This window comes from Ursus maritimus, unplaced genomic scaffold, assembly GCF_017311325.1.
Source record: "Ursus maritimus isolate PB19 unplaced genomic scaffold, ASM1731132v1 scaffold_1, whole genome shotgun sequence".
In the NCBI taxonomy this organism is placed as follows: Eukaryota; Metazoa; Chordata; class Mammalia; order Carnivora; family Ursidae; genus Ursus; species Ursus maritimus.
In genome coordinates, this window is record NW_024423343.1 from 33777244 (window position 1) to 33792249 (window position 15006).

The following is a 15006-nucleotide window of genomic DNA, read 5'->3' on the forward strand; positions in this document are numbered from 1 at the left end:
CATTCAATAAAACTCTGATGTCTATTTAACTGACACATGAAGTATATTCTGGAGAAGTCTGAGCTCTCAACTCGATTTAGCAAGCACTTCTCGAATTTCTGGGTGCTAGGCACTGTGCCATATCAGAGAGGACTCACAAAGCTCAGTTCAGCAATGAAGATTTCCTATGCTCTCCTTTTTCATTAAGGAAAAAAACTTCATTTATCAAAAACAATTGCCAGATTTCACATTATTTTTAAATATATAAAAATAATGGCACCCACATTTAAAGCAATTAAAATTCTATTGGAAATACATTCTAAAATTTCAAAGCACTTGTAGAGAAAACATTAAACATGAAAGAATAAGAGGCTTCTCACCAAGCCCTTTAGCCAACCAGCTGTTGACTCCCTGGGGTGCAGCATCATAGGCTGTGTGAGGAGAGTAAATACCGACCCTGTTTTCCAGGGCCCGGATCACCAGGCGCTCCTTCCAGGTTTTCCAGGTTATGTGCTTTAAGGGTCGGAAAATAGGTGGATGGTAGGAGAGAATGAGATCCGCCTTCTTTTGCAGCGCCTCCTCCATTACCTTCTCGGTCAAGTCATTGGTAAGGAAGAGTGTGTGTACAGTGTGTGGTGGGCTTGGTTCCACCAGTAATCCAACATTGTCCCAACTCTCAGCAAGTGAGAGGGATGCAAAGTCATTCAAGGAGGAAAGGAGCACCTTCAAATCCATGAAGGAACGGGAAGAACTGCAGATCGGGGAATGCACAAGCCAGACTGCTCTGGGAATGAGGCGTACAGATGACAACATACAGAAATCAGGCAAAACTGAGCATCTGAAGTCAAAACACAGAAAACAGTACACAGACACACTTTAGGCCTGGACCTTCGAGGGAGCTAAGCATATGAGCAAAAGAGCTGTGGCCACATATCCCTGGGTTCAAATACTGATTCTGCCACTTACCAGCACACGATATCTTAGATAAGTCATTTAACCTGAGGTTATTTTCTCACTTACAAAATGGGAGTCACTGTAACCTACATCAGAGGTCATTCACAGGAGCAAATGAATTAATATGTTTAAGTCATCTAGCGTGAGCCTAGTACTTAATACACAAATGTTCGTTCCCATCTCCTCAACCCCACACACCCTGATTCTTGTTCTCCCCATCCTTGCTTCAAACACTCTCCTCCCTTCTCCAGTTCTCTAAATACTACCCTCCCTTCCAAGACTCCTTCAACTCTGCCTAAATAAAGCTTTTCTTGACAAACCTTTTCAGTGTCTGGGCCCTATACAAAACTAACACTGTCACTCCATTAAGAATCCAGGAACATTTCTATTTTTGAAGAAAAGCATTCATAGTATGAATAATTGACAAGATAAGCATAGCCAATCCTAAACTGAATCAGATACTCGTAACCCAGTAATTTCAAAAACAAAATTTTCAACAAAAATATTTAACAAATTTGTTGAAAAATATTTTTTCAACAAAAATATTTACTACGACTCGTGCGTACTTATTCAGAATCCGATTTGAAATTATGTGGAGCCTCCAAAATCCACTGGAGCCTGGGGTCTTGGAAGATCTTCTAAAGGTCCTTACATCACTTTCCTTCTCCGGATTCCAAGTACTGATACCGCCCCGCTCTCCAGACTCTTCTCAAACTGGCAGGCGTGAAAGTGAAGCTTTAGTGAGCCACCACAGCTTTGAGTTATTTACTATTAAATTTGAAAGAACCCTTGAAAATAAAATAGAACACCCTCCATTTCATAGGCTCAGGAAATTGCGAGGCTGTGTGGCTTGACGCCGGAATTAATCGGAGGCGGCACACCTGGTGGGTAGGAGCACCGACTCTGAAACCAGACTGACTCCCAGAGTCACAGCTGTGTAACAAATTAACCTCTGTTGTTTCGCCCTCTGAAGAATGAAAATAGTGCCCCACTTACAGGGTGGTCGCAAGATTTAACCGTACAACTAGGAACAATGCCTAGTGTCAGCACTGTTTTTAAGCGACATTACAATGGCCCACTTTACAGCCTGCGAACTCCACCTTGTTACGTTACTTCATCTATCTCTCATTTTAGTCCCACTTCAGAACTTTTCCAGGACAATGAAGAGGCCAGACACGGCCAGAACCTCCTAAATCGGCACTCACGCTCCCCTAGTGCCCTATGCTCTCACGCCACATACCAATATCCTGCCCCTGTCTCCTACGTTGTCTCCTTTCCCAGAAGCACCCTTAAAACCTCCACAGCTTTCACTAACCTCGGCCGGCCACTGGAGAACTGCACTCACTACTTCCGGTCCTGCGCAGGGCCTCCTGGCAGTGCAGGATGGGATGGGGAGGAGCCTGGCGGAAGTGGTCCCGCCCGTTTTACGTCTGAGCCCAAGGCACTGCTAGAGGTTGCGCGGAATGGTTCTGGTGTATGTTTCGCGTCCTTGTATAATTATTAAAAGAGGTCCCTTTCACTGTCAAAAGCGTACAGGGTGAGGATAAATTACATTGTCTTCCTAGTTCTAGTCATTTTGGTTTGAAATAGGAAGGAAGGAGGAAGTAAAACGAGGGGAGCCGGTGAGGGGTGTTCTAATGGGCCCCGTGCTAGACTTCCGGTAGCCAGAAGACACTAATTTCGAAACGTGGATATAGGCAAGGGCATCTTTTCTGTTTCAGCAACAGCTGTGCTAACAAGTGGTAAGTAACATCACTCATTCTTTCATTCACTTATGAAGACTCTTGCTAAAGTGTGTGTTTTAGTTCTTGGGCTGCTTCGAGTGAGCCTACTGAGCGGGGAGGGTGGTATTGAAACAGGCTTCATTAGAAAAATATATAGCGTATTATTGATGAGTGCTATAGGAAGAGATAATTGGGCAGGTACTAGAGTGAAGGCAGTTTTAAATAGAGTTACCAGGCCAGTGAGATCTGGCTTTTGAGCAGAGACTTGGACGTGAGGAATAGAACTGTCCAGACGTCTGAGTGTAAGTGCTCCAGACAGAGAACACCCAGTGTCTAGACCCCCAAGGCGGAAATGTACCTGACTTGGAAGAGTTGCGGGATGCTTTTGCAGAATAGTGAACAGGGAAAGTAGGAGATTGAGGGGCTTGAGTCGGGTAGGTTCTCATCGTTTCCATAACCAGATTTTTATTACTTGGCGGTGCTATTCGAGACTTTCTTTTACATATGCAGTAAAAATGAGCATGCGTGAGTTGAGAGGAAAATGAACTTAATTTTCTCTTTTGGGAATAGAGACACGGTTTCTAACTTCTCTTGGTAACACTGAGAAGCAATAGTACTTCCTGAAACCATCAAGAAGAAAAATGGTAAGTTTTGTACAATTTTTTTTTTTTAAGATTTTATTTTTTTGTCAGAGAGAGAGCACAGGCAGGGGGAGCGGCAGGCAGAGGGAGAGGCAGGTTCCCCACTGAGCAAGGAGCCCGAAGTGGAACTTGATCCCAGGACCCTGGGATCATGACCTGAGTTGAAGGCAGACGCTTAACTGACTGAGCCACCCAAGCGTTCCCAGTTTTGTACAATTCTTATTAATGTCTTTCATTATAAATAATTTTTAGAAATTCAGTATCAGTAATTTTCAGAAATTCAGAGGGAAATAAAACTGCATGGGCTTTAATGGCAAGACAGAAATGATAAGCTGTAGAAACATACCGTGTATGACTAAACAAAACCAGAAGCAAAATTACTTTTAAATTCTTAAGTGTTTTTACTTAAAATGCACGGAATTTACTTTTTACAGGAAAAAAAACTGTTTACAACATATAGATGGAAAGAGGGAGTTGCAGAGTATACCCAGGTGTGATCATTTTAATTGAATCCTTTTGTTCTGGATCTAAGGTGGGCAACTAAAGCTTGAAATAGAAGAAAAGCAATTAGAATAATGCTCTGTCTCCCTCCCACCCTACCCCCAACTCACACACTCCTGCCCTCTATCAACCCGACCATACTTTCTGACTGCTAGATACTACTGGAAGAAGAGAAATGAAAAAGGAAGCCTCAGAGTAACCCCCCACCCCACAATGGAATAACAAAAGGAATGTGCAAGTTACTGGGACATCAGATAAACAAAAAGCAAGCAAGCAGTAATGTGGTTACCTCTGCACATTTAGGATCTAGAAACACAGAAGATTGTTGTCTTTAGTGAAGAAAGGAATTGTTTTGTTTTGTTTTTTAAAGATTTTATTTATTTACTTGACGGAGAGATAGCCAGTGAGAGAGGGAACACAGGCAGGGGGAGTGGGAGAGGAAGAAGCAGGCTCCTAGCGGAGGAGCCTGATGTGGGGCTCGATCCCAGGGCTCTGGGATCACACCCTGAGCTGAAGGCAGACGCTTAACGACTGAGCCACCCAGGCACCCCAGAAAGGAATTGTTTTTAACACTGTCTCTCAGAATTAAATTACATAAGGGAAATGGTGGAGACTGTTTTGAAAAGTCATTTTCTTACTATTTTTTATATATTAATGATGTTGGTGAGTTGCCATTTAAATCAATAATACTAACATACCATTGTTTTCATTTTTATTGATGAAAAAGTCACACTTAAGTATTTCCATCACAGTATTTACTGTCAAATGTCTAGGGTAGATAGCATTTTATAGTAACATATTTATCTTCTGAAGTTTTTTTCTACTGTTGAAATAAATTTTGAAGAAGTACGGCTTACTCTCAGACAGTTCATCTCTGAAATAGTATTTCTTTTTGTGTTTTCGTTCAGATTGTCATCTTTAACCTAGTTTGGGAAATAATACAATGCATAAAGTCATGAAGAAATCTCATTTTTTCTTATTTTTTTTCTCCTTTTTAGTCAGTGACACTGCATACAGATGTAGGTGATATTAAAATAGAAGTCTTCTGCGAGAGGACACCCAAAACTTGTGAGGTGAGTACCATTATGTACAATTAAAAATGAGTTAATGCATCAGGATAACCATTTTGAAATTAAATTATCTAACCTAAAAAGTAATAAACACTTGTATATAAAACCAGTGTCAGGAAAAACTAGCCATCGTCATTTCTGGCCTAGTTTCCACTTACTTTTGATGTTAAAGATGGATCAAAGAAAGGGTAGATAATTTTTCTCTAATCGTAGAGTGGTTAGTATTTTTTTCTTTTCACTTATTTTCCTCAGGAAATATAAATAATCATTAGGATATTAGGTAAGAGAACTGTTTCTTTATTTTAATTATTTAAATGACAAAGAAGGAAAGAGTTAGCTCTCTCTATATATTCATTCAATAATTATTTATGAAAGGCTATCTTGCCAGGGTCAGGAAATACAGTAATGAACAAGAGACATTCCTTGCCCTCGTGGAGCTAATATTCTAAGAAAATGAGTTGGGTGGGGGTGGGGGAAGTCATTCATGCCTTGAAGGAAACAAAGCACTGAAATAGAGACTGATGGAAAAGAATTATTTAAAAGAAGTTGAGGACAGGCCTAGCCAAGAAAGTGATACTTGAACTGGGTGCAGAAGGTAATGAAGGCATCTCCATGGAAAGAGATAAAAAGAATATTCCAGGTATAGGGATAGAAATACAAAGGCCTCAAGGTGGGAAAGCCTACCTCTTTTGGATGAATTTTCAGAATGATGATGGGGTTAACATAGTAACAGAAGTTATTAACACATGAGATGTAGAGGTAGGATTGTGTATTCTAGTCCAAGAACCTAAGGAAGCCATTAAAGTGTTTTAGGCAGAAAAGTGACATTACCCAAAGTAATGCCTAAACAACATAAATGCATTATTATGTTTTCCGTAAATACACTTTGTTCATTACTTTAAATGTGTTTCTGCCTCATCATTTCCCAATCATTATTTTTACTCTTTTCAGAATTTTTTGGCTCTTTGTGCCAGTAATTACTACAATGGCTGTATATTTCATAGAAATATCAAGGGTTTCATGGTTCAAACAGGAGATCCAACAGGTAAGTTATTCCATTAATATCTAGAGAATTGGGTATATAGTATGAAGAAGAGGGTAGACAAAGAATAGAAAAATATATAATGTAACATTGTGTGTCAGCTATACTCAAATTAAAAATATTTTGGGGGGTGCCTGGGTGGCTCAGTCCATTAAACATCTGACTCTTGATTTTGGCCCAGGTCTTGATCTTAGGGTTGTGAGTTCAAGCCCCGCTGGGCTTGGAGCCTACTTAGAAAATATATATAAATAAAATTTATTTAATTTTTATAAAATAAAACCAAAGATATAAGCACATAGAGTTTTTATAACCCGGCTACCTTACTATAGCAAGAAATTTTTAAATAGAAGCTACTGCCATCTAGCTTTAAAATAAAATATGATTGGGGTGCTTGGATAGCTCAGTCGGTTGAGCACTGCACTCTTGGTTTCGGCTTGGGTCGTGATCTTGGAGTTGTGAGATCAAGCCCTGCATCAGACTCTGCGCTGAACACAGAGTCGGCTTGGGATTCTCTCTCCATCTCTGTCTGCACCTCCTGCTCGTGCACTCTCTGTCTCTCTTTAAAATAAATCTTAATAAAATATGAACAATATTGATAGAGGATTTGTTTTTTTGTAGAGATACTTTATTTTTCTGGTCTGTAAAGTGAAATTTTGAGAGGAGAGGACATACCAGATTTTATCTTTATTTTTTTTAATTAATTTATTTTTGCGAGGGAAAGCGCTAGCGCGTGCAAGCACACAAGCAAGGGTGGGTGGTAACAGGAGGAAGCAGACTCCCTGCTGAGCAGGGACCCCCCCCCCCAATGTGGGACTCGATCCCAGGACTCTGGGGTCATGACTAAAGCTGAAGGCAGATGCTGAACCGACTGAGCTACCCAGGCACCCCAAATTTTATTTAAAGAGTTATTGGAGCACCTGGGTGTCTCAGTCGGTTAAGTGTCTGCCTTCAGCTTGGGTCATGATCTCAGGGTCCTGGGATCAAGCCCCACATTGGACTCCCTGCTCAGCGGGGAGGCCTGCTTCTCTTTCTCTCTCTGCCTCCCCCAGCTGTGCACTCTTTTTCTCTCTCTCACAAATAAATAAAATCTTTAAAAATAAATAGTTATAAAATAGCCCTTATGTTTTAGAAAATGAACCTTTTCAACTTTAATTACTTTTTTTTTTTTAATTAGATACTTCTTTTGATTTGTCTTGTAATATAGGTACCGGAAGAGGAGGTAACAGTATCTGGGGCAAGAAATTTGAGGATGAATATAGTGAATATCTTAAGGTATATCGCTAGTGCTTCAAAACCTATTTTCTCATGCCTTATTTACACTTGAAAACTTGAATACATATGTTGTAGTAACACAAGTTAATGTCATCAGTATACAAACACACCTTTTTTGTAGTTTTAGTACACTTGATAAATGTCAGGGAGAAAACAGAAATATAAATGGCATTTCTTGCCTAAAATATATTCTGGAATCTCACAATTAACATGAATCTTGATATTAAGTGAGCTTATCTTCTGGTCCAACCTGAAATGTTTAGTCAGTAATGTACCAACAGGACTTAATGTCTCACTATAAAATTTATGTTGAATGACATGAATCACTAGCCTTTTTTGAAAGTAGGAAGGAAAGCCTGTGAGACCTCCTGCGCAATATTGCCCATTATCAATATCCAACTTTTATCATCTTGTGTTAGATGTTTGAATATTCCTGTATTAACTTAATGTCTGTGGTAGATCCCAACTAGGTTAAAGGGAAGTGCATAGCATGATAAAATTAGAGATTTTTATTTCCTTTCCTATTTTTTCTTTTCATATTTTTCAAACTTCCTAAAGAACCTTTTCTTTTTATTTCCTTTAAAAAAAATTTTTTTTTATTTTTAAGTAATCTCTACACCCTTCGTGGGGCTTAGACTTAACCCCAAAATCAAGAGTCACATGCTCCACCAACTGAGCTAGCCAGGTACCCCAAGAACTTTTTGGGTTTGTTTGTTTTTTCTTAATAAAAAACGAGTGCATGCCTGTTTTTAAAAAAATTTTTTTAATTAAATTTGAAAATTTTAAAATAAATAAATCAGTCCTACTTCCCAGAGATGATATCTGCTGACAGTTATCATGTGGTCTTTTAAACTTTGTATCTGCATAAAATGGTAACTTTAAAAATTAGAAAAAAAGATAAATTCTCAATAAGTAATTTAGTTCATTGTATTTCAGTCATATTAAAATATATCCAGGAAAATTCTGAAAAAAATTCATTGTGGTGTTTACGTCTGGATGGTGGGACTAGGAGTAATTTATTTTTTCTTCTTTTTGTTTTCTTTCATAAGGGAACATTACTTTTGTTATAAGAGTTGGGGTTGGAAGGTGATAAATTGTTTATAAGTCATCCTTTTCCTGAATTAAAAACAAAACATTTTAGGCATTAATTAATAACTGCTTCCATAACACTGATCCACCATCCTGTACCAGTGGTTTTCAACACTAGCCAATACAGACTCACCTGTGGAGGTTTTAAAATATGAAATATATTACAGCCTTACATCCCCTAAATATAGAGAGAAAGAACAGGACTGATTAGGACTTAGATTATACTTTAAGGTTCTTGGGTGATTCCTACAGTTAGGGTTAAGAACCATTATCTTCATATACCAGAGCTGAGGGTGTGTATTGAATACTCACATACCCTGACCAAGCAATGCCATTCCCAAATGTTTACCCTACCAAAACTCTTGTACGTGTGCATCAGGAAACAGTACAAGAGTGTTCCTAGAGTGTTATTTTAATAGCAAAAATCTAAAAATAGCCCAATGTCCATTGATCATAAAATGGACAATTATATTCAGTTGTGGAATATTATTCAACAGTAAAAATCACAACTGCCACTACACATTCATGTGTAAATCTCAGAAACATAATGATGGTATAAAAAGCACTTCCCAGAAGACTAAAAATAGTATGATATTATCTTGGAGAGCTCAGAAACAAGCAAAAGAAAAAAAAAGTATACTGTTTAGGCATGTATAAAAATAGGAGAACAGTGCTTCTCTCTTGGAGAGATAGAGGTAATAGATGAGGAATACATAGGCATATGCAACAGTTTGGTAAATTGGATTCTTAAATCTTAGAAATAGATTAATGAGTATTTTATGAAGTTATAAGTGGTGTGTACATTCTTGTGTATGTATCAAAAGTAACATTTGAGAGTCACCTTTTAGGAAGACAATAAAGCATTAATATCTTTTTTTCCACATTTTTTATTTAAATTCAATTGATTAACATATAATGTATTACTGGTTTCAGAGGTACAGTGCCCATGATTCATCAGTCTTATATAATACCCAGTGCTCATTACATCACATGCCCTCCTTAATGTCCATCAACGCCTTAATATCTTGATGTAGCTGTATTTCTATTGCTTGTCTCATTAGTGTTTCCTGATGAATAACTAAGGAGAGAGTAATCATTATTTATTCCAGCACGTCCTTAGAACACAGTGCTGTCATGTCTTCAGTCTTACCAGTAAAGTCCTTTTAATTCTTCAAACAGTCCCTTGTATAACAAATGGTATCATGAATAATTGAGCTGTAGGAGACCTTCCCTTAGATCATCCACTCCTGGGTCATGAACTGACTGCCCTTGGGTTGGAAGATCCACAGATGTATTCTCAATGGCCATTGGTTTAAAAAAAACTTTTAGTGCTATTAGACAAGAGATATATCATTCCTTTTGCCAGACTCCATCATTCCCTAATGTGTACATTCTGTCCAATTAATTTATTATCTGCTGACCCTTGTAAGCATTTCAATTATAAATAAACCCCTGAACTAGTCCAACCTCCCTCCCTTGTTTTACAGATAAAGAAACTAGCCAGAGTCCAGTGTATGTGTGAAGAGATTATGGGGATTTTGGTTTTGTTGTCTGCCTGATGGTTTCATGCCAGCATGTTCCTTAATATAAATGTAAGGATTTCTATTATACCTTGGTATTGCAAAAAATGTTTGTGGCTGTACTCCTCCAAAGTGAAAATGAAATTAACTGGGACATATGATTTGATATATAAATAATTCACATACAAGTTTTAGAAATACAGATAATTCAGAACATGAACATTCGGATTAGTCCTAATAGAAGCTGATTAAATGTTTTCTTGGTCCCTTAAAAAGTACAGGTCTTGGTTCAGTCCTATATTTGGAATATTTATATAAAAACACAGTTAAATATTTTGGCCTTTTACAGCACAATGTTAGAGGTGTTGTATCTATGGCTAATAATGGCCCAAACACCAATGGATCTCAGTTCTTCATCACCTACGGCAAGCAGCCACATTTGGACATGAAATACACAGTATTTGGAAAGTAAGTATTTTGGTTATTGTTTTCTTTGGAATTTCATTGCAAGGGATGCATACGAGAGGCTATGATAACAGCATAATAATGCAAGAGCAGTATGAAAGCTAAATACACCTGGTAAGTCCACCACTTACCAGCCCTGTGACCTTGGGAACTTATAACCTCTTCAAGCCTTAATTTTTTTATTTTGTAAAATAGGAGCCAATACTTTTTTTTAATGATTATGCAAATTAACAATAATGCATTTCTTATGAATAGCATTTTGCGCAACTGACAGATCTGAAAAACAGTGGCTTCAGCAAGATGGGCTAAGATGATGGTTCCCTTCTGTCACCAGTGTTTTTTTTTTTTTTTAATTTTATTTATTTGACAGAGAGACAGAGTCCAGCGTATGTGTGAAGAGATTATGGGGATACACAAGGGGAGTAGGAGAGGGAGAAGCAGGCTTCCCGCCAAGCAGGGAGCCCAGTGCGGGGCTCGATCCCAGGACCCATGACCTGAACCGAAAGCAGATGCTTAACGGCTGAGCCACCCAGGTGCCTCTGTCACCACTGTTCTAGATGCCTCTTTCTCCTAAACCATCTTTATCTTCCATCCTCACGCTCACCTCATGGTCATAATATGGGCAGCGTAGCTCCAGTCAGAACATGTGTTCAGGCAGAAAGAAGGAGGAAGAGCAGGAGGTACTCGCCAAATCAGTCAGCCCCTTTTTATTTATTTATTTTTATTTATCTTTTTTTTTAAAGTAGCCTCCACGAGTCAGCCCCTTTTTAAACAGCTTTCCTGGAAGACCCAGAACTTAGCAATGTGGCCTCCCCTTACCTACAAGGGAGGGTAGGAAATGTTTTTCAGCTAGACACACTGCCACTCTCAGTAAAATCGGTTTTCGTGAGTAAGAAGGGGAGCCTGGACCCTAGGGAGATGTTTAGCAGGCTCTGCCAGAATATCCACTATTAGCACCATGCCTGGGAATTGCTTTTATAAATCAGCAAGAAGTCAACTTGTCTGTTCATTCAACAAATATTTGCTATGCTCAATAAACAAGGCACAGTTCTAGAGGTTTTTTTTATTTAAGTTTGGATGCCAAGTTAGGTTAAAAATAGAGACTTAACTCTTAGTTTTCACTCCATATATGTTGTGTCTAATTTATAGATTAATAATCAGTGAAATTAATGAAATATTACAGTCTCTAGTAGTAATTGCCTGGATATAGATCATTCAGGTTCCCTGCCTTTCATTTTCTCCTTTAACCCACCATTCAGAATTACTGATCATCAATTATGAAGATTTATGTTACTAGATTTGTGACAGAACTGGAGTTAACAAAGATTCTTAACCTTAGGTCCCTTAATTGCTTGAAATTATGTGTTCTGTGTGTATACACATGTGTTTTTCTGGGAAGATGGTACATAGCTTTCCATTTGTTCTCAAAGGGAGCTGTGTCCCAAATACTTGACTGACTTGCCTCAATTCTACATGTGCTTTTTTGCCTGAGATCTGTTTCGTATAGCCTCTGTTGCTCTTACTGAGCCAGAAGGTGGGAAAGTTTTTGAAACTTCAAATATAAGGACCTTAGTGGGGGACACCTGGGCGGCTCAGTTCATAAAGTGACTAATTCTTGATTTTGGCTCAGGTCATGATCTTGGGTTCCTGGGACAGAGCCCCACATCAGGATCCCTGCTCAGCAGGAAGTCTGCTGGAGATTCTCTCTCCCTATCTCCTCCCCCCACTCACATGCTCTCTTTCACTCGCTCTAAAATATATAAATAAATAAAGCAAGCTACCTTGTCTTAGCAAATGTTTTAGACCAACTTGCCAGAAGGATGGTTTTTTTTGTGGTAACATGAAATACACTTGCTAGAAATGGGCTTAAATGTCCCATCTTCCCTTCTCTTATTACTGTTTTTTGTTGTTGCCCAGATGCAAAAAGTAAAAACACCACATTTAAAGGATAAAGTGCAAAGTAGCCACCCACTTCAGGATCTTTAGTTTAGGGCAGTACTGATTAATAAGTGTCACCCTTACGTACTGTCTCTGGGCTTTCCAATAGCAAAGAAAATCTTAGGACTGGTTATATTAGGCCCATTTGTAGCTATGCTTTGGGAGTACTTTGGTAGTAATATTCCTACCCATTGCTATTGTCTAACGGCATAAAAATGAATTTTTGTTTCTGAATTTTGGCCCATATCCATGGTAGAAAATCAGTATTTTATTGCATACTTAACTAGGGAGCTCAAAAGAACTATGAGATGTGGTCCTTTTCTCTTAAGGAAACTGTAATTGCTATGGGTATCTGGATATTATGTTTCAATCTGAGGAAATTTTCATACATTTATATTGTTTCCCTTTCAGGGTAATAGATGGTCTGGAGACTCTGGATGAATTGGAGAAGTTACCAGTAAATGAGAAGACCTATCGACCTCTTAACGATGTACACATTAAGGACATAACTATTCATGCCAATCCATTTGCACAATAGCTGTAATAGATCTGGAGAAATATTTGGCAGACTATTCAAGGAACACACCTATTATAGTTCACCCAGTTTTAATTATGTCAAAAGATTACATCATCCTTCTGCCTGTTTATAGCTAAGCTCTTTGAGTTGGTGGTACCATGGGGGCCCAAACAGCTTTTATTGCATTAAAGCATATTTTTTACTGTAACTATTATCTAATGTATTTAAGTTTAATTTTTTAAAGACTCTTCTAATTTTTTGTTAGGTATAAACATTCATTTTTAAATGCTGAGCCTCAAATCCAGGCATTTTTGAGCACTCTAATTACATATTCCTAACGTATCTAGTCCACATCCTGGAAGTAGTCTTTTCCATTAATTATTCACTTTGTGCAGTTAGAGTAAGGACAAGATAGAGATGATCTAGAAAAGCCAGCCAATCCATTTTGCTGTTTTCTCTAGTCTTTAGATTTACAGTAAAGGCTCAGAGAAGTCCTAGAGTACAGTAAGCACTCAGAATTTCCCAACTCATTTGCCCATGGAACATTTCTGAAAGCTTATCATTTATAGTATTGCAGGATAGAATTCTACAGGTGATCCGTTTGAAAAATGCAGTTATTTGGTTAAGAGCACCAGCTGTAGAGTCCTAGACTGTGTCTGAATCACAGCTCTACCTCCTACTAGTAACTTCAGGCAGATTAACATCTCCCAAATTTTCTCGTCCCTAAAGACTCATCCCCCTCATAAGACTATTGTGAGGATTAAATGAAAACAATGTGTGTAAAGCTTCTGGCATGTGATTAAGCATTCTGTAGTGAGTAAATGGAAGCTGCTCTCCTAACCTTTCTCTCCACCATGGGGCTCTCACCTAATAGGCCTCATCATTTATCAGGCTACACCGTTGATCTCATCAAGAACCATATTCTTCAATCTGCTTCCATCACCTTGATTAGATTTTGGGTATTCTTAAAACTGATGCCAAGCATTTCTTGGTCTGTATCATTTCTGCAGATAGCAGATCTAAATAATATTTTCTTTCTTAACTACAATTTGGATGTTAGCTTGCAATATCCTCTTATTACCATCTATACTTTCTACTAAACTGATGTGCCGATTATACTAATATCCTCAGTTTTTTTTTAAATGAGCTCTATACCCAATGTGGGGTTTGAACTTAACGACCCTAAGATCAAGAACTGCATACTCTACCTCCTGAGCCAGCCAGATACCCCTAATGCCTTCACATTTTGATTCAGCCTTTTAATTTAATCATTTAAATTTCTAGACTTAAAGCCTCTTTTGGCCAGAATTTGTTTTGACACTTATACCTGATATTTTTCTTTTCCAACTGAATGACACTTGAATTTTTTTGTCATTACTCTTAAGAGGCTTTTACTGATTGTCAAGATGTTTTTGAACTGACTGGCATTCCCTCAATTTTTATTCTAAACCCTGCTTTTGTTTTTTTAAGTGCTACCAACATGGTGGATTTTTGGTTTTTAGAGCTTGTTCTTACAATGTCTGTTTAGTTATAGCTATAAAGATCTCATAGAGAGATGGACTGGCTGCCCACCTTGGACATACTGGAGGCATCATGAGGATCAAAATCCATAACTGTTTTCTGTCCACTCATCCTGAGTCTACTGGTTCACACTGATCACATTGGCAGTTGAGTGATTGATGTTCTGTTCCATGCATTAATTGGCAATACGTATAAACTACAAGAAAACTAGAATATTGTTGATCAACCAAATTCTCTTTAAAAAGAGAGTAATATGGCTCCCCATTTGGACCAGAGGTTAGCAAACTACAGCCCTCAGGCTGGCCACTTGTTTCTGGAAATAGTCTTCATGGATTTCAACCATTCCCATTTTATGTTTTCTGACTGCTTTATGCTACAACAGCAGTATTGATTGGTTGTGACAGAGACTAAAGACCTACAAGCCTAAAATATTTACTATCGTGCCCTTTAAGAAAATTTGCTAATCTTTGATCTAGTATTTTCAGAAGTTTCCAGATAATCATGGTTTCATAGCAAAGGGAGCCTGATGTGCTTAAGGGATAATATAATCAATATATGCCTTGATAGCTCCTTCACCACTCTAAAAATATACCGGCACCTATTCATTAGAATACCTAAATCCTGGGGCGCCTGGGTGGCTCAGTTGCTTAGGCGACTGCCTTCGGCCCAGGTCATGATCCCAGATCGAGTCCTGCATCAGGCTCCCTTGCGCAGCGGGGAGTCTGCTTCTCCCTCTGACCCTCACCCCTCTCATGCTCTCTCACTCTCTCTCA

The 15006-nt window shown here is 38.5% G+C and overlaps 2 protein-coding genes across 12 annotated transcripts in view; one reads left to right on the forward strand and one right to left on the reverse strand.

The window, feature by feature from the left end:
• The window catches only part of NIF3L1 (NGG1 interacting factor 3 like 1), a 49666-nt gene extending 47374 nt beyond the window's left edge, over window positions 1-2292 (reverse strand). For 3 of the 8 annotated variants that reach the window (XR_567605.2, XR_005837856.1, XM_008687331.2), the window contains exons 1-2: window positions 1500-2226; window positions 360-817 (exon numbers count right to left, since the gene is read on the reverse strand). Coding sequence is in view for 6 of the 8 variants with exons in the window: in XM_008687331.2 (XP_008685553.1) it covers window positions 360-792 (433 nt within the window). In the remaining 2 variants the exon portion in view is untranslated. The other 5 variants (XM_040642146.1, XM_040642154.1, XM_040642149.1 and 2 more) reach the window with 5 other exon arrangements.
• Window positions 2293-2339: 47 nt separating this feature from the next.
• PPIL3 (peptidylprolyl isomerase like 3) lies at window positions 2340-12917 on the forward strand. 4 transcript variants are annotated; one of them, XM_040642161.1, is made up of 8 exons: window positions 2340-2675; window positions 3228-3301; window positions 3733-3830; window positions 4798-4872; window positions 5821-5914; window positions 7116-7183; window positions 10142-10260; window positions 12607-12917. In XM_040642161.1, the coding sequence occupies exons 3-8, from the start codon at window positions 3759-3761 to the stop codon at window positions 12731-12733; spliced, it is 555 nt and encodes a 184-aa protein (XP_040498095.1). In that variant the 5' UTR covers window positions 2340-2675; window positions 3228-3301; window positions 3733-3758; the 3' UTR covers window positions 12734-12917. The 4 variants fall into 4 exon arrangements, with proteins under 4 accessions (XP_040498095.1, XP_008685557.1, XP_040498100.1 ...); XM_040642166.1 differs by having other exon boundaries at window positions 2348-2470; XM_008687335.2 differs by lacking the exon at window positions 3733-3830 and having other exon boundaries at window positions 2343-2675.
• The last annotated feature ends 2089 nt before the right edge of the window (window positions 12918-15006 follow it).